The sequence below is a fragment of the Platichthys flesus genome, chromosome 3 (genome assembly GCF_949316205.1).
Source record: "Platichthys flesus chromosome 3, fPlaFle2.1, whole genome shotgun sequence".
Classification (NCBI taxonomy): Eukaryota; Metazoa; Chordata; class Actinopteri; order Pleuronectiformes; family Pleuronectidae; genus Platichthys; species Platichthys flesus.
Genome location: NC_084947.1, coordinates 14,824,358 through 14,844,590, shown reverse-complemented (window position 1 = coordinate 14,844,590; position 20,233 = coordinate 14,824,358). Strand labels below are relative to the sequence as shown.

At 40.5% G+C, this 20,233-nt stretch overlaps 1 protein-coding gene across 1 annotated transcript; it reads left to right on the top strand.

Moving 5' to 3' along the window:
• Positions 1–975: 975 nt before the first annotated feature.
• tmem161b (transmembrane protein 161B) lies at positions 976–17,093 on the top strand. Its single transcript, XM_062382141.1, has 12 exons — positions 976–1,202; positions 5,486–5,589; positions 6,660–6,740; positions 8,311–8,408; positions 8,521–8,677; positions 10,109–10,260; positions 10,379–10,439; positions 10,556–10,696; positions 11,801–11,914; positions 12,834–13,008; positions 14,054–14,150; positions 14,252–17,093. Exons 1-12 carry the CDS (start codon positions 1,200–1,202, stop codon positions 14,545–14,547), a joined length of 1,479 nt encoding a protein of 492 aa, XP_062238125.1. The 5' UTR covers positions 976–1,199; the 3' UTR covers positions 14,548–17,093.
• The last annotated feature ends 3,140 nt before the right edge of the window (positions 17,094–20,233 follow it).

The window sequence follows — 20,233 nt, the reverse complement described above, 5'->3', positions numbered from 1 at the left end:
AGATGGGTGGGTACACAGGGGCAAATTGTGACCTCATTGAACATATGTATAAATGCAGTAGCTTTCAACACTAGACACTTTGTACCAGGTGTAATATTAATCAGGTTAAACTCATTTCTAGATGCCATCTGGATGCAAAGTCCAATAAACATCACTATTGATCAGTGGGTTGTATGTGCATAGAATGAAGTTTCATGTTAAATGTTATTAAAATGAAAATAAAATAAAATAAAAGCCATGAGGCATTAAGGACCATGGAACAACTTAGGGAACATCTGTGACCACAGGTTTAAAGGACTTAAGATACATTTGAATCTCTCTGAAAGCTTTTAGATGAGTTTGCTGGGGTTACATCGCTGTAGCATTTTCTATTGACTTATCTTCTGATAATATAATATAACAACTATATACATCTATATCATAAGATCAAATATACAATTAGATTTAATACATGTGGTTAATTACTCTGTATTTATTGATGATGCCACAATGTTAAAGTCTGTGAGGGGGAAAAGCATCAGTCAACAATCAGCTTAATGGAGCTCAGAGACAGAGTTAGGTTGTTTGGCTTGCAAACTACTACAGTCACACATAAACATGTTGTCAGTAATCACACAGTAACGGACTGATCAATGCAGACGAAGCTGTGACCCTGTGTTGTCGGCATCACACCTCCACTGTCTCCCTCCCGACATGTCATCATGTGTAGAAGTGACTCTGCTCTCTTCCGGTTAAGGGGTCCTATTTCATATTTTCGGTATTATATACTAATCCTGTCTAAAAATACCAACTCTGGTATTCTTTTTGAAGTTATATTAAAACAACATGGACTACATGTGCATTCTTAATAGTGTATGGTAATGTTTAAATCTCGATTAGAACATTTTCTTATTTTTTTTTATCGTAATTTCTTTCTCTTGCGGGACAGGCAAATCCGAGGACCCCTTCTCATCCAGAGTTTCAGCGTGACCTCTATTGCAGTTGAAAATACTGAGGATCGGAGGCTGTGTCCGTTGATCTTTTTGGGGTAAATTGACGATGTAACCCGTGTCTGTGATGATACGAAGATAGTTTGAATGAGACACCCGCTTCATTTGGTGCCCACAGATCTCACGAAGGTCTTATGAGCTCCTCGCCGCCTCATTTCCGAGTCGGGCTGCTCAGTGTTGTCGAGGTAGAGTCCGTTTCACTGCATCAACATGGTGAGTGTGTCACAGAGCACCTGAACGCAACGCTTTCTCTTCATGCCTGGATGCTGCATCATCTCCGATGTGCATGTCCTCCTGCGATGTTTCTGACTGCTTCATGTTTTTCCTGTGAACGTGTCATTGTGTTAACGATGGTTTAGCTGGCTAGACATAACATGTGCCTGTAGCCGGCTAGCCAGTGTAGCATTGTAGCTAGCGTTAGCCACAAACCGACTGCAGCCTAGTGATGCTAACAAGCATACAAATGTAATGTTTTCCATGGTGTTCGGTCGCATTGTGTTGTTGTGAAGTTATAACAGGGGCTAACCTTGCAGGGTAGAAGTGGAAGGATACGTGCTATGTTTGCATGAACTGTACCAGCGTTAGCCGTTAGCATGCCAATCACCTGGCAGCAGGGCACCAATGGGAGAAGGCAAGCAGTGTCCACGCACCTCACCTGTCTCAGTTTGACCTTAAGATGCCCTCAGAGGAACTGTAAAGCGTATTCAGGGTAATAACAATGTTTTCAGGGTTTCACAATGATTATTACAGACTTAAATGCATCCAGAGAAAATAATAGATGTGTACTGCAGGTGTGTAACTACATCATAGACTGACCATTGCTGCTGTAATTGCATCCACGACAGTCAATAATCTCAACACGTCCCTCCTAAATACAGCTGATGTTTAGAATCTAAACTTACACGAGAAGACTCATCAGTATCAACTTTAGATGAGATGCTGTCTGCGTTTTGTGTTTACATTATGAACATTAGATGAGTTGATATGTATCATTCTCCACTGCTGAATGTCATCATCTGTTGCAGCAGCTACTGTAGGAAAGGACAGTGAGGATTAAAAAAATGTGTAAATGATTGCTAGACAGGTGGTTATTCATTCTTCAAATTAAGAAGGTAGAACAAACAGAATAGATAAGGGTATCTCTAGTTCATTGTAGTGGCGACCATACTGTAATATCCAGGGGGAGAGAAGAAAACTTCAGCCACAGAGTACAGTGACAAACATCCTGGATACCAGCTAATTGCTTATCACACTATTTATTTTAGTTATTAGGACTTTTTTTTAAAGTATAGTGGGACTCATTTTTAACCACAGCCGTAGTCATTTTTACAATATGTGGTCTTGGACTTCCAAAAGTCAATATTTTAAGAGTTTACTGCCAAAGCAGGATTAAAGTGACCCAAGAGTATTCCAGATGAATAAAATTGAGGAAGTTTTGGTCAATAAGGGGTTTCACTGCCAGAGAGTTAGTTTTCCTAGCAAATAGTTGTGAGGTATTTGAGCTTATATTGATATGGTGGTTATCGCTGCAGCTCCCACTTTCAACCCCCTACAGATTTCATTTGGTTGTTGTGTGGAGGGGGTGAAGCGGCATGGGCAAGATAAGGGAGTCCCATGCTGGCTCAATTTCCCCCAGGCCTGAGATCCTTGCAGCTCCCCCACAGCGAATGGTCAGCATCCACCAAGCTAAGGCTTTCTGCTTTTGACCTATATAGCATGACCATTACTCACATGGAGAAATATCTTGAGTCGGAGCGGTTGTGTCTGGTCACTATAATTGTCAAAATTATAGGCACCCACTTCCTGTGACTCCAGAGGAGGTATTGACTAAAGCTTTTGGAGCTTATCTCATGCCTGGTGACACTGGAGATCTCCACCACCAATCTAAAATCTAGGTCTACGGTACAAGTCTGGCCTCATCACTTCTATTGTCTAGACGTCATTCCCTTCCTCCTTCTACACCTGGTACAGTCTAACAGTATCAGTGACAGAGTTCTGTATGATGAATGTTTGCTTATTGTCCAGCGTTATGGTAGAAGCAGGACATATTCAAGGTTACACCACGGATTCGACTAGCCATAGGATCGCCAAAAGTATCACTTATTTTAAAATATCGTGTCAGAGAACGAGCTGGCCATATTCAGTAGTTTTATCAATATCATCAGTAATAACTAAAGGACATGTAGGATATGGTTCATTAAAGCCAGAATAGGCCGAGCACCTGGTGAATAAGAGACTGGCCCAATTGACACATATCAGCAGAATCAGTATCTTACTTTTTTCAAGCGATCAAGTCCTGATTTCAATTTCCATTCTATGCATAAAATGACTAATGAGCGTCACATTTGACACCAAGCTTCACATTAGCTGAAGTGAATAGATAGTCTTCTGTGAAATGAAGGTGACGATCCATTCTTATCCATCATGCATCAACGTCAATTATTGTAGTTTTTTTGAAGAAAATTTAATCTGAACATATTATCATATGGCACTGTCACATTAACATCACTCAACGTATCCAAAATAACTTACCAAATGGGGGAAGATAAGCCCACCGAACTTCATTGTTGTGTAAACATCATGTTTACACAACAGAGAAGGCCACATGTCTTTGTGATGAGCTTCAAGTGTAGATCCATTGGTGCATGCCTATAGTTGCAAGCCCAGACATGGGACTGCTGTTGGCAAGGAGAACATATATATTTTTTTAGGGGAGATTAGTTAGGTAATTGGCTCTCTTGGCTCAAGTGGGGGAAGTCACAGATATCAATAATTCCTACTGATGGCCAAAGAGATGGGCCAGCCCCCACACCTTACCTTACAGTGAGTGGATAAAAGCGCAGCATGAAGGTAATGATTTTGGCCTCATAAGCCTAAGTGAATATTGATCCAAAGTGCTGGGTTGATGTTGAGCCCCTAGTGTTACTAAGTCTTTGGCGATCTACCTCCTGTGGCAGGTGCTAGTTGTTCATTCTCCTGGGCTCGTGGCAACTGACATTGTGACCATCATTGTTTCCTGGCTGAACCTAGTTCAGTGATCATTGTATTAACCCAAATCACTGTACTCAGGTTAGAGTAATTGGGGATTTATTAACCAAATCCCTTACAGTTTGATGTGAAAAAAAAAGATGTGTTTAAAAATAGCTACCATTCCATGTCTGGTACTAAGGTAAAGTGGTAATTTGATTTTGGGTCTTAGTTTTTGGTGAATGTTACTAATCGTCCATCACTCTATTATTGATTTGAAATTCATTCAATATACCAGATATTTTACATTTACCTTACATAAAGAAAATAGTAAAATATGAAGGACATTTTGTGGCTGATCTGTTGAAATAATATATTATTGGTGTTGCTGTTTGGTGGTCCGATTTATAGAACAATTTCCCCTGGTTGCCAAAGCTCAGTCACCTCAAGGTTTAGATCGACAGGTCAGCCAACACTAGGTCTAATGCTTGCTGCAAATTGACTTGTCCTATAATCTGCAGAGTAGTGGGGAATCCCAGGCCCCATATTGTCTACTGTGATGCCACAAGAGAGTTGTTGGGATCCTCTGGTTCTGGCTATCTGGCTCATATGAACATGAATAAAAGTGTGAGTTATTTTAAGGAACTTGGAAATGGATGTCAGAATGGTAATGGAGCTCACCTGGAAGACTGCTGATGCTATAGTATTTAGGTTTTGTATTTGGTTCTACTTCAAAAGACGTCATATTACACACATAGCAGTTTTAAATCCTTTGTTTTGAGTAATGTGGCACATCTACTTTTTTTCGTTTTGTTTGACCGGCTAACACTGAAGTGATTAACCCCTGTGTTGTACTCACTTGGATTCATGGACAAATGAAGGTCATTCTGTGTTTGAGTTCTTGATAAAGTTTGAGGAGCCTAATCTTTCAACAACCCGTACAGTGTTATTTATAAAGTAAATCCTCTTGAAACCACTAACCAAATGTAGTTGCAGTGTGCAACTAGATACAATGGATTCTTTGAACTGAAGGTGAAGCCTCTAAAGACCATGAATATTTAAATCTGTAAACTTTGGACTGACATCATCGTAGGCTTCACTGCTAGCAGGGGCAAAGAAGCACCATTATAACTAAATCAATGATCTCACCTGTCATTACATTGCCAAGGAATTCAATTGTCCTGAGAAACATTAGAGACTGTGTTAACTTGCTTCAACAAAGTCTTATAGTAATCATTAATCTTTCTGTGCTGCAAACATGTTTGTTGAAAGAATTTCTGTGGCCCCGCTATCAGCAAGATAAAGAACTCCATTCACTTAGCATTTTGCAGTTGAGGTGTAATGCCAAGACTTTTGATATGAGATTGATAAAAGACTTTAAATTGCATTTTAAACTCTTTTTAATCTGAGAAGACATGCTCCAGTAGGTATTAGTCCATATAAACCCATACTTCATGTGTGTAAGTGCTTTGTGGCATGTATAATTACTGTTTAAATGTGATTTTAAACCCCCCATCTCATTTCCACAGGGTGTGATCGGTGTGCAGCTGGTGGTTACCATGGTAATGGCCAGTGTAATTCAAAAAATAATACCTCATTATTCCTTCGCAAGATGGCTTCTCTGCAGTGGCAGGTAATGTAAAATCCCATACATGCTGTTTTAAATAATTCTTCCAAGTGCTGTTGTTTCATTTCTCCAATTTCCTTTGCCTTCTGAGAAGTTTATTTCAAAACGGGTCCAGAACAATGAGCATCCAAATGTTTACTCAGATGGGAGAGTGTTCAAAACAGTCTGGATTGAAGAAGTAAAATAATCATTAAATCACACTGTAAAGACCAAAGGGCACTGAAATATCGGGATGATCCGAGAGAAAAGTACATACAAATATAGTGCCCGCCTCATTTCCCCTAATTAGTGTCACATATGTTTTTCAGTAAACAGATTTTTGGAACACGTTTAATAATTCATAAATATTTATTTTCAGGGCACTGCGGAAACATTTTTGAAAACTTTTTAGCCCTAAGCAGTAGGCCTGAAGTGTCCCTCCAGAATACTTTGTAATTAATTTTCCATAATAAATAAATGTACAGGGGGAAACGCAAGCTGTGCTCTTTCTATCCTCCTCCACCACACAACGTGCTTCTCAGGATGCTTTCACAGAAGGGTTTCTTAAAAAAATAAGTTTTTTTTTTTTTGTAAATTAAGCTCCTAAATTACATCCTGTTTCAAGCTTGATCCTTAAGGACTGATGTCGCAAAGCGTCTCACAAGTGTCTGTTTTGTGTTTGTTATTCAGGAGTTAAACATTAATCTCATTGCTGTTACAAAATGAGATGAGTCAATTTTCGTTGAATCATGACTTAATGTCACTGCTTCAAGAGCATTTTCAACAAGGTTTTTGATATTTCTTTAAGGTATAATGAAAAGGCAATATAAGCTTTTAGCAGTAAGTGAAATTCCCTTATTCCTACAAGAAATATAAGTGAAGAGAGGGAGACTTTACAGTATCTAACCTTGAATCCACTTCCTTCTGTTTCATTGTAAAAAATCAATATTATTAATCTTCTTATTCAGTATGTGTCAATAATTAAATAAGTCTTTGTTTTTCTAACCCTTTAAACTAAATTTGTTATTATATTAAATATTTTCTTTCCTTCTCTGTACAAGTCTGAGCCTGATCTCTTTCATTTTCTTTGTTCACAGTCTGCGGTGGTATCAGCACCCCACGGAAGATGAGCTGAGGAGCTTAGCGGGGAAACAAAAAGGACAGAAGAGGAAAGACAGGTAGGTTGTCAGGTGCTCAAGGATGGGGGGGTAGTGGTTGCAGAAATGAAAAGAAGAAGGGCTATTGTTTGGGGGCTGGGGAAATGCAGTGGCACAGAGCAGGAACGAAAGGCACCCCTTTCATCAGAGGGGAAAGCAAAGATGAGACACAGACGTTTGAGATGGATGGAGACCACAGGCATGTCGGCAGGGAGATGACGCTGATGTGTGTTTGTGTGGCTCATTTACGGGGTGTTTGAAGTGAGGAAACAGAAGTCTATTTTTGTTGTTGTGTTCCTCTACGGACTCTTCATCTGGGCTCAGAGCAACTTGGCTTAGAAGTGGCCCCCGTCTAGTGGATCTGAGGAAATCTGGTCCTGTTTTTTAGAGCCATTACTATCGAACTATTTTAAGGGATGACAGTTTAAAAGGATTGTATCTGCATTATGTCTTCAAAGTGGTCAGATGTCAAGCTTTGATTCTGGAGGATGAATTTCCTTTAAGACCACTTTGCAATTAAAGGGAGAAAAAACTACTATTCAGTCATTATGGCTGCAGGTGGAAGTTATACCATATGTTGTAATTGTGAATTTGGCTCCGTTTCCTTTGTGCTCGCCCTCTTAATGTGAATTCAAATTGAACTCACAACTGAATGCTAATCCTTACTGTTCCACATGGTGTCCAGCTCCTTACTCAAGGCGGTTTTGTAGCACAGTCCTTTCTCCGACCCTGTATGAGGCAGGTCAATGCTCTCCAGCACCACATGCTCAGTAATCCCTTGAAGGAAAAGATGGACCACTGTCCTTTTGCCAGCTCGTGCCATGCAGCTTCGTTCCCTTTGTCAACCATCTGACTCCCTCAGTGAGGGGTGCCTGAGCTGCTGAGCCCCCTTTCTCCCCCCGTCAGGTGCCTCAGAGATGAAGTCTGTCCGGGGCATGTTTGGCCCGAAAGTCTTTCAGTGGTATTGTCCCTTGAATCGAGCACACACACAGACACACACCAGGCTGAACAAACAAAGCCCAGAACTGAGGAGGCCCACCAGACAGTTCTTCAGACCTAAAGAACAGCAATCCATTCACCTGCTGTCAGCGGTTTAGCACCGCCTATGCGCTCGGTCATGGAAGTCCAGAAGTATTAGTGGCAAAAAATAGAACTATGCTAAGTATTAAATATAGAGGGGGCCGTGCATGCTCACAACTTTGCAATAAATTAAATTTGACTATTGGATATTAGATCATATTTTCTGTGATGGATTAACTATAATAGAGAGAGGAAAATCAACTGTAAATCATGTTCTTGTGTAAATTGTCAGTAGTAAGGTTAAACACGTAATTTATAAAGATCTCAAAGTGAATCTGTGAGGTTAACGTTTTGCTCATGCAAAAAAATTACTGTAAAACTGTGTTCATTGACCCTGTTTTTATTTTGATCTGCATGAAAGTCAAGTTACCAAACAAACCTAAACAAATGTCTGCAAGATTACAATATTAAGTTGTTTTCCAATGGTCAAACATTGCATTTGCTGCATTCTGGAGTTTCTATCATTGTTTTCCTGACCCCACTTGTTGTTTTGCACCTCTCTTTTCCTTAGGAAGTACAATGGTCACATTGACAATAAGCCACTAACAGTTCCAAAGGACATAGACTTACAGCTGGAGACGAAATGCATCACAGAAGTCGACACATTAGGTATAAATCTAACTGGACAAACATCTGTAATCCCAAGTTTTCATTCTCCCATGTTTAATGTTCATGTATACTGGGCTGTATGGATCTAATTATACTCTGTGTGTGCCCCCAGCATTGCACTACTTCCCAGAGTTCCAGTGGCTGGTGGATTTCACAGTAGCGGCAACTGTGGTCTATCTGATAACAGAACTCTACTACAGCGTGGCTCAGCCCTCAGGAGAGATGAACATCAGTGTGGTCTGGTGCCTGCTCGTACTTGCCTTTGTCATGTATCCTTACATCAGTTACTCTTTACATCTTGGTTTGTGTTTTGTTTTTTCACATCACACCAAATGAAAAACATCTTTCTGCTGTGCATCAAGTGTGTGGGTGGGTTGGTTGGTAACATGCAATGTTTCAGCTACCTATATTTTATGGACTCTTCTTCAGGCTTTCAATTATTTCCACGTTACATTCTTCCTAACAGCCCCTGTATATGCTATAGGTTAACATCTCATTGTCTATAAGAGAGTCTGTATCATTCCAGCGTGATTGTGTGGTTGCAGCAGCAGCATTGGTGGTGAGAGGCTGTAAAATGACTGCCAAAGCTTTGGCTGCCAGCACCTTTATGCTCCACAGCTACCTGCTATTTTGCTACGCTGAATGATGGTTAAATAATATGCATTATCCTTGCCACCAACCACAGGGATCAATCTTCCCAGTGCTGCCGCTCGGGCCCAGCTCACTACGGTCAGATGGTGTGTCATTTCCTGCCCTCACCCGAGATTGGAGGCCCAATTTTCACAGCCCAACAGGCTGATATGCTCGGGGGGGCAGACTTGGGAACAGATGACACTGGAGTATGAAGATGAGGAAATATGTTGGCGCAATATATGTGTTAATGGGACACTAGATTTCAGTTTTCCTATTTCGGCTCTGATGACATGTTTAAGACTCTTGGCCTGGAGATCAGCTCAACTGCTCTGTTAGCCTGTCCACTGATAAAACCGGTGGAGTCTCTCTCTTGTTTAGTGGAATATGATAAAACTGGATATCCTCACGCTTGGCCTATGTTTACAGGCCAGCTCGACTGTATCATAATTGTAGGCCGCTACATGACAGCTCAAACGTGGCAGTATTTCTAGTTTCAACCTCACGCTGGCTCTAACTCGTCTGCCGAGTGTTTATGCAGCTGTCTTCACAACACTGAATACGGGTTAGAGACAGAAAGAAGACCGTATTGGATTGAATACCTTTCTTGAAATGGACTGAAAGGGAGTGAAAAATTGGCATGCTGTCACCTGAAATGTTCCGTGAACTGAGAGTTTCATCTTTAGACTTTAGAAACACGCTCTGTCCTTAGCCTTCCGATCAGTGTCAACAGGGGCCGAGTAAAACACTATTGCGAGCTTGATGGCACGCGCTGGTGCCACAGACCCACACATGCTGTGTGTGTTGCAGGGTCTGTATGGCACGAAAGGGTTGAGGGTTCACACTGTTAGGTGTGCCCAAACTTGCGAAAAGATGAGTATGGTTTTGTGTGGTGAATATCTGTCTGTTACTGTGCTATAAAGTTTTTTGTAATGGTTTAATGCAAAGACTTATTTCTGTTTCCCTTGAACCTGTGAAAAGAATTTAGAAATGTATCTGCAAAGCACTTTGGATAAGCTTTAAATGCCAGTGTGCTATTGGTGCTGATTTCCCTTGACTCTTCCCCTCAGTAAGACTCTTTTCTCTCTAACGGCCCACTACTTCAAGCTCGAGGAAGGTGGCGAGCGCTCACTCTGTATTACTTTTGGTTTTTTCTTTTTTGTCAAAGCCATGGCCATTCTCATCGTCACTGAAAACTACCTGGAGTTTGGTCTTGAGACCGGTGAGTGCTCCGTCAGGCTTTTCTTAAAAATGACCCTGTTTCTAACAACCATATTTTAATACTTTTACCCCCGGTGTGTGAGTCACTACTGAATATATTTAACTTTTTTCATTTCCAGGTTTTGCAAACTTCTCTGACAGCGCTCTACAGTTTCTGGAGAACCAGGGTTTAGAGTCCCAGTAAGTACAATATCAGTATTCTCACAGTTTCGTTTTTGTTTTCTCCACCTTCATGAATTCTTTATGACTTGTGAAACTACAGTAGTATCACCATGTGTGGGGTTTTTTTTACACAGGGGTCCTATATCTAAACTCACCTTCAAGCTGATCCTAGCTCTGCTCTGCTCCTTGATTGGAGCATTTCTAACTTTCCCTGGTCTACGATTGGCCCAGATGCACCTCGATGCACTCAATCTCACCACAGCCAAACTTACACAGTAAGTACACCACACAAATATGTCTTTGCTTTATTTCCTCTAGTGTTCTTGTCATGGAATACATTCTTATCTTCAAAGCCACAACAGTCTTTGGTGGAAATGACCTTGAAGATTAGTTTCCAGCTGCAAATGTTTCACATTCGACACTTTGTTGACAGCATTATCTTCAGTATTTAACTTTTAGTTTTATCACATATGATGTAGAGAACTCTTAATTTATGCTTCTGCTGATATTGAAAATATTGTATTATTAATGATGAACTTTTTAAAGGACCTTTCAAAACACAGATACAAAGTCCTTAACGAGTTAAAGATTAAAAAGGCATTGAAGGCTAACAGTAGTTAAACATTACAATGAGAAAACATTTAAAGCTACTCGAAGACCACACTGCAATGAAGCACAGATACAAAATGGAAAAAGATTAGAGTAAAAGAGTAAAATTAAGATATAATAAAACTTTATAAGATGAACAGAATAGGTGGTAAAATCAGAACTAGGAGAAAGAATATTATCCAGTGTGGTCTCTCCAGTTCTATGGTGGTGATGTGCTCAAATTGGCCACAAACCCACAACTCAAATATCAGTCTACCCTATTTTAGAGTACCATGAATGCAAGTATAGCACCGCTGTACTTGTCTCCTACTATTCAGAGTGTGTCAGATACCAGAGAGCACCTTGTGAGTCAGATGAAGACTTCCTCAGTTGGGGCAGATTTCTGCTTCCGAACTCACTGGGTGGCATGTCTCCAACCATGATAGGGGGTGCAGAGCAGGGAGCACATTGCATCCAGATAATCCACTTTGGCATAGCAGACTCTCTTCTCTTCTGGCCTCCTCTTCCTCCTCCATTCCCCATTTTAGCTGTCACAAGCTTACATCCTCAGACCCTGTCACCAGCAGGGATTATCTCCCAGCCCTACAAAATCTGCGCCTCAGTTATCTTCTCACCCCTCTCAGTGACAGTTGTATTGATAATATACCATCTTTCTCTCCATATTAACTTCAAATTGAGATTAGAAAGCAATGATTACAGAGAGTTGTTGGATTATTTGATCACCTAACATTATAATTGATGTATTATTTGTAACGTCTCCTTTTGTGCAGGATTCTGCTTCATATCAACTTCCTGTCCCCTCTCATCATGGTCCTGCTGTGGGTGAAGCCCATAACAAAGGACTACCTAATGAACCCCAATCTGGGAAAGGAGAATGTGCCTTTGTAAGTAATTATCTGTTTCACACAATTCTTGTTTGACCCAGATGTAAAGTACACTACCAATGTAATAATAATTTAAGTTAACCATCTTCAATAGTTAACCTAATTTAGATCGGACAGAACGGACAGAGGTTAACTGCTTTGCAGCACATATATTAGATTGCGTAAACATTTCACGAAAAACAATAATCTGTTAAAGAGCCATATCCTCGTACCTCCAGCAGATCGATCTGTATTTGGTTGTCAGCCAGTTGGACTCTGTTGCTGCCTGGCAAGCTAATGACCTGCCACTCAAACAGGCGCGACGGGACAACGTTGCCAAGCTGTGAAAATAAAAGTAATTGTGGCTGTAAAATGGGTGTAAACAATGCAACAGCAGTTATCAAAATTGAATTTATGAAGGTTGAATGAGATAAAGAATGTGTTGAAGTTTGTAGATGAAATTACCGCAATGGGAACGTTGTCTACTCAGGTTTAAATGAGACTGTACACATATTAAGTCATACTCGAGGGAAAGCTCTTTGTTCCATCTCTAACTGCTGTCATTTGTCAGCTTGTTATTTATACTAAGATAAACATATTTTTCATTTGTTGTATAAGATTGAATCCCGACACGTGTCAAACTTTCTCCTGCTGCTGACAGCGACTGTGGCTTCAAGGTCAAACTTGACCAAGTCGTCTTTCATGTTACCTAACCCCCCCGTTTCACCTTTTTATCTCAACTTCACCCTCTCTTACTTCTTTGTCTTGACCTGTTTATGACTCTTTTTTTACTCCTACTATCTTTCCTTTCTGTCTCATTGTCTCTGTCTACCATCCACGTGATGGAGCAGATAAATGATGGGTTGAGTTAGCGGGCCAGCAAAGCCGTCATCCCTTAATCTTCTCTCTCGCTCTCTGTTGTCTTTCTTATTACTACCAGGATGACTGAGCAGACATATGATACGCTGCGGTTATGGGCCATCCTACTGATGTGTCTGCTCCGGCTCGCCATGATGAGACATCATTTGCAGGCCTACCTCAACCTGGCCCAGAAGGGTGTGGACCAGATGAAGAAGGAGGCGGGTCGCATAAGTACTGTTGACCTGCAGAAGATGGTGAGTCAGATCATTCATTTTAATCAATATTAATCATGGTTATACCCCAGTGTAATTCTATGATAAAATAATAAAACGATATAAATAATCCCTTTTACAACGGGGTGATCTATATTCCTTTTAATTGGAGCCGTGTAGTTTGATTTGCAGAAGTGTTTTCCCTTTATTAATAGCATATATATTGTCAGGAACAGGGCGCAAAACTTTACTGTAATTTTGTGCAGTTGGACATTGGTGCAGTAATTGTCTTTTCAAAGCTCCCCCAACATTCAGGGTCTCAACGTGGTCCCAAAATTCTAAGATTGAATTATATACGTTAAATTACAACGTACAATTGTACAATACTTTTTGTACAATTAAATAATACTTAGTGTGGCGTGCATAGTTTGGAACGTCTGTGTATTGTAGTTCTTTGTCAACAATACAGATATTGACACCGTGCAATAAAACTATAAACAAGACCAACATGGAACTGACAACTGTCTACAACACCCCAGTTAGAAGTTATCTCCATACACTCAGCTTTCTGTGGGAAAGGCCATGGATACCTATTGTCTGTATCTGTTGTTTGTGAGATAACAGGGCATTTTGAGGTTTATCCTCCACATGGCTTCTTCACTTTATTTTCAATTAAGGGCAAGTGTAAATAATTCTGGGACCCCGATATTCCTTTATTTCTCTCATACTTAACATGGATCTTAAATTGAATTTGTTAAGGTCTGAATAGTCTGACTTATTGAAACCCACAGAATCCCTGATGTAAGTGTAAACTTGTAAACAAGCTCAGTGTAGGGCAGACCAGCCTCTCCTATGCGACAACTCATTGTTGGTAGTGTTTTGATGTATATAGCAGACATCAGGCAAAGTATCAACTGTGATCATATTAATATCAGATCTAGTCATGTTTTGGAGTTCTATCAATGATATTTTACATTTTATATTTGCATCAGCTTCAAGAGTTTTTAAACTGTTCTTTTAAACAGTTTGTGTAAAGCCTGAACTAACGTTATTATTCTTTTTCACCACTTTCACCCTTTTCACTCAGGTTGCGCGTATTTTTTACTACTTGTGTGTAATCGCACTACAGTATGTGGCACCACTGGTGATACTGCTGCATACCACTTTGCTGCTAAAAACCTTAGGTGAGTCATGCAGCGCACAATGTTTTTCCTCTTTAAAGATTCTTTTTTTTAGTTTTCTTCCCAGACGTTTGATCTTTTTTCCTTTGCTCACTCTCCGGCAGGTGGACACTCCTGGTGGGTCTCTTTTGAAGAAGACCTGCCTTGCACCTACGACATGAACTCTGACTCGGTGATGGGGGAGGCATCAGCAGCCGCCCCAACACCAGCTTCAGTGGTAGAAACAGGAGCCCGGGCGTCAGTAGCCCAGCTGTCGGTGGCTCTGGGAGGCCTGCGGACTGTTTTCAGCCCCTCGCTTTTCCGGGGCCTCTTCTCCTTCTTTACTTGGTGGATTGCCGCCTGCCTCTTCTCCACCTCCCTCTTCGGTCTCTTCTACCATCAGTATCTCATGGCGGCATAGCACCAGGAACCCAGCAGTGGCAGCCGGATCCCGCAGTGCTGCTGTACGTTCAGCCTGATCAGAAAGGACTGATTGGGGGCAGCAGAGGCCAATTGATGACTCTACTCGTCAACCTCCTCCCTCCTCCCTCCCTCCCTCCCTCCCTCCCTCCCTTTGACCACCTCTCAATGACCATATTATCAGAGCTCCTGGTTCAACTTCCAGTGCTTCCTTCACAGATGACTCTATGAACTCGTCGTTGTTTTTAATACTACAATTACAGTGTTTCATTTGAAGGGCAAGATTTATAAATTTTAATAACAGACGGACTAAAGGTACGAGTTGAACGAATATTATTCCGTGTCAGTGGTGTATTAGTACTGTCAAGAGATACTGATCCATTTTGTGTATGAAATTTGAATGATATGAGGTGTTATACTTTTATCTCAGATGCCAATTACAATCCATTACTGATCCATCGACACTTTGTCTTTTACTTTAGAAAGCCCCACTCTTACAGTTTCATGCATGACAGTAACAGTTCGATTTCAGCCTGTTGTCCCCTTGTAAATTTAACCGGCAATGACTTATATCACAGACATATCCAGGAAAAGCTGGAGTTACTCTGCTTGACTGGATAAATGCTGTAAGGTTTAAGTTTTATTGGCTGGCGGTTATGCGCACCACCTTGACATTAAGAGTCATGGAACCACCTATAAACCAGTCTGTATCACAGCCCATCAGAGTGCTAGCTTCCCTCAGTGAAAACATTGTGGCGACGTGTGGCTCACGGAATATCATAGAATCTGGAGAGGTTTGTGGAGGCTGGTCTGTTCTTATTCGCCTAAAATCATCCTCAATTATATGTTTTCCTTACGTTTTTTTTAGGGGAAACTGATAACTACCATTCTGGGGCCTCTTGTCTGTCCTTTGAAAAAAATTAAAAAAAAAAATTGTGTTGAAATTCAGATGTCAAAATTCCATTGCCACGGACCACAAAGTAATCTGAAAGAGTCTTAAGAGTTTTGCCGGTGCGTTTGTGTTTGTAGTCAGAGGAGGGAGGGGGTTGGATGGGACGAGCTGTCACCGGACCAGGGTCTTTGAGTGTGGACAACTGAAGAAGAGTTACACAAGATGTTGAACTCCAGGGTACACATCTCATTGACTTGAATCTAATGTTTTTTTGAAATGTGTCTAATTGAAGTTGCCATCAAGAACAAACTTAGTTGTTCTTGTTTTTTTTTAATGATAGATTTGTGATGTTTTTAATTTTGCAGTGTGACCATCCTGGTTTTAACTGAGCCGTTTTGAAGCTGTGAGAGAATCTGAGGTTGTTCTTCTGACAGGCAACATGTAGCGTCTGCATCTGTCGGATCTCTGCCTCAGCTCTAATCTCAAAGGGCATTGCGATCTAGAAGAAAGGATGTCAACTCCTGTTGATAAGCTACCGCCTTTGTTCTCATTTCCTGTTTTATTTTTACTTAAACCCATCCATTGCTTTTAAACTCTTTTGAGAAAAATCATTTTTTAGTTGTTATTCTATTTCTAACTGATCAAATTGTGGATTTGTATAAGTTTTGATTCTAAAATGGTGCCAAGTATGTTGGTCCCCCCCTTTCCCAATGTGGTGTCTGCAGGTGTGTGCTGGTGTCTAGAGAACCAACTTGATACAGAGAGAATCACTAGTTCTGGTTAAATGAAAACACAGTGTCTTTACACGCTGTAGATAGAGGGTACAGGTGTAAGCTCATGCAGTCACTGTGCAGACGCTGCACTGGGCCGTTGTGATTGTCCGGTCTATTCAGGAATGTAGGGTACGTGTTCTCAGATTAATAACATATGCTTGGTTCTCTGGCAAATTTAATTTCATTGTTACAGTCATCATAGAGCTGCAGTTCACACATTCCAGCTCTATGCATTGCGTACTGAACACGGTTTATGAAGCAGAGCAGCACCATATCACACTTTTAAGCTCCTGATGCCGAAAGTCTTAGCCTCAGTTTGTCTGTTTGATACCATAGGGAATATGCACATAATGAATGTATCAATCTTGCCTAATTTCTAGATTGTTTTGATGAAAACTGATTTGTATGTTGAGTTGATTTAACAGCCCATCCCCCCCCCCCCTTACCTGCACTTCCTTCCCTCTCCACCGTACCCTTTCATAATTCTACCTTTTAAACTAAATCTAATTTATCCTAATGACTTTTTATTGGTTGATTTTTCCTTTTTGTATTTATTTCACATGTCGAGGCCTGTAAACATTTCTAATTTTAACAATATTCACTTTATTTTGTTAATAGAGTGCATGATGGATTAAATCAGTTTTGAAAATGTGGTTGACAAATCGGTTACAGATTTTTTCTAATGTCTGGTCGGGTAAGAAGAACCTGGAGAAACTCTCAGAATTCGTTGGCCTGATGAGGCGTTTCTTCAGTTTGTTACCACTGAAAGTGTTTGTTATTCACTCTTGGGTTCTTAGAGTACATCACACATGTTGTTGTTCATCCGTGTATTTATTTCTGCTTTAGATTTTGTCTTAAATAAATTATGTTCTTTACAACGTCCTTGTTATTTGATCCGTATGCTCTATGCAGAAAGCCTTAGCATTAAATCAACAGGGAGAAGGTTCCATTCATGAATCCTTGCATTCGACCGGCACTTGTTTTTTTGTTTTTTTAGGTAAACTCCTAAACTCACGATCCCTAAGCTTTTGGTTTACAGTTGACAGAAGAGCTCACGGTTAAGTCAGCTTAAAGCTGGAGTTAGTAATCCTGGAAAAACTCGCAAGAGCAGGCTAAACTTTGAAAATATGCAATCGATACACCCCACCCCCTCCTAGTGACATTCCCAGCCAAGCTACACCCTCAAAACAAAAAGGTTATGAATGTTTTATTTAAAGCAATGCTTAATACTGTATTGTAAGTCTGATGTGTGTTTGATAATATAAACATGTTTATGTATTTTAGCAAACTTTATATATTCATTTTTTATATTTTTTAAAAATACAATTACAAAAGTATATCAAATAAACATGTTTATATGCATATATACACTAGACTTAAAAAATAAGAACACCTTTGATCCCACAATGTTTAATATGTTATTGTATTATTTTTTTAAACAATGAACAGAAATATATGCATTGCTATGGATCTTTGAAGGGGTAATTTGACCATATTTACTTACTTTACTGCAGAGCTCCTGTTTTCTTTAGCGGTATGCCCTCGCCATTGAATTCATACTTTATGTAATGATCATATGCCCCACTAAATACACATAATGGACCCTGTTCCAAATAGTTCCACAAAGATGTCCCCCTCTGAGAACGCTGCTTTATTCTGCACTCGGAGACTACAGACACATGAGCTCCTCTTTCTCTGTGTTTACAGTGGCTCCTCTCTGGGTCGTCAAGGTCCCAGGCACAATGTAAAATGGCGTCAATTTTACCAGATTAAATAGTGTTTGTATGATACTGCTCAATAACCCGGTGATTGGGTCTCCTCGTCACCCTGCTTATAGAAAATGCCCTCGTGCAAACTGAAATGGATTCAGGCGGTCAATGGCCATCGATTGGCTGTTTCTTCATTTGCCACCTCCATTCTTTGTTGGGAAAGGTTAGCGGAGTAGATGGAGGGATGAAATTACAAATGCTCCCAAACTCCTCTTAATGCACGCCCTTCTCTGGGAACAACGTGAACACAGGCCTTGAGTGGCATTGTCTACACAAGCAGGAAAAACTGGGCCAATGCATTCATTCATAGGTAGACAGATCAATAAGACAGCTTCCAAAACAAACCAGTGGAGGGGTTCCTTTATTCCTCCTGAGTGGGGACCTATTCACTGAGGTCCCTTCTCCATAGAGAGCGTGGAGCTCCACTTCAGGACGGGGAGCAGAGACGCCCACAGCCTCACACACACACACACACACACACACACACACACGCACACACACACATTCCATCCCCAACACGGCCAGAGGAACCGAGAAGCTTCTGGAGGGGTGACGTTATAATAGTGAGTTTTCTGAATGGTGAACCTCGTGTTGATTTGTGAGAAGCAGCAACTGTAGATTGACCTGACCTTGCATCGTGAATAGCCTAAGAGAGAACCTTTTATACCGCTTGAACACCTCTGACCTGTTGTCACATTGTTTCTTTCTTTCTCCACAATGAATTCTCCAATTGTGAGATTGGAGAATTGAGTGTCAATTACGCATCAGTTGACCGAGATCAGCGTGTCGCAATTAACTCAAAATGCAATTCATGCAATTATCACCCTTTCGTCGCTATGACAACCGGCGAAAGGGTAGCACGAAACATTAACGCACGTTTGTAACCTGCGAGCAAGACGGCTTTTGAAAAATTTGACATTTCATAAAAAGGAGATAAAGTCATAAATGTAGCACATAAATAACAACGTTTACGAGATCCGACAGAGCAGCATTTAATGTTTAAAAGAGACACATGTAGCTCAAAGCGTTATTGGACCAATACCTTAGGTAAATTATACAGTTTCAATCAACATCCAATCCACAATGGATTCAAGGTTCCTTTGAGGAAAACACAGAAATCAGGAGACATTAGAAAGGACGTGAGATACAAATGTGAGACGGTTAAGGTTAAAAATACATGGAAGAGAAATTAGTTTTTATTGACACAGGGTCAATTGTTTTATCCAGTTTTATAAGAATCTGTGTTTCATTGTACCAATCAACATCCTTCATGCATTATTATTTTATTTTTTACTTTTCTAGATGTTTTCTATACAGTAATTATGATCCATTTGTCATTCATATGTCCACATTTGGTAAACATTGTCCTTTGATAAAGCCGACTGTGTACTATACAGGCCTATACCTCAGCTGAATGTGAACCAATTACCAGGGGAAAGCAGGGGAAGTATAGGGAAGGAAGAAGAGAAGAAACCGAGATTAGCCTTGGTCAAAATTTGAGGTCCACTGCCTCGTGCTGGAAATATGAAATGGCTGACTGCCCTCGTGGTAATCACTGCTGCTCTTACATTAATTCATCTCCAGATGAACATTGTTCCATTGGGGTTTCCTTGCCTCAATGTTGTAGGCCTTTAATTAGCAGCCTGGTGATAACACGCCACACCACAGACACAGTGCTGTAACTCCACCAGAGTGTGTGTGTGCGTGTGTGTGTGTGTGTGTGTGCGTAGCCACATATTTAGAGCTCAAATAAAATAGCTATTAGAAGTTCAAGTAAACAGTGACACTCCCTTTCTTTGTATTTTAACATCTATTATATTTTGATGTATTATTCCTGATTTCTTCTTATATAGGATGAATCTACTGAGAGTGTTGCTCATCATTCTCCAAAGCATCACACAACTACAAAAGCTGTGTTCAGTGACTCTTGCCTGCTCATTACAGTCTTAGTTCAGGCCTTTATTTCATTCCACACAAAGCCACCAGACGTTCCAGTATCAATTATCTGATGTCTTGTCATCAGAATTACACCTGCCAAGACACGAGAATTCTATATTCTGTGTCTTACATGTGTGTGATCCATGAATTAGTAGAAAAACTGTCCTCAACTGTTCAGCAGATTAATGGCACCTTTAAAATTCATTAGCACAGCAGTAGAACTGTGCGCAGCTTAATGCCTGTCACATGCTGTAATGGTGAAGAGGCAGAGCATTAAACTCACAGGAACCTAATTGATTTTGCAAGTAATCCACG

Bases quoted from the DNA above. Each gene is read 5' to 3' on its own strand.
- tmem161b (XM_062382141.1), top strand. The intron at 6,741-8,310 runs GTAGGTTGTCAG...TCTTTTCCTTAG, and splicing joins GGACAGAAGAGGAAAGACAG to GAAGTACAATGGTCACATTG. The intron at 11,915-12,833 runs GTAAGTAATTAT...TATTACTACCAG, and splicing joins GGAAAGGAGAATGTGCCTTT to GATGACTGAGCAGACATATG.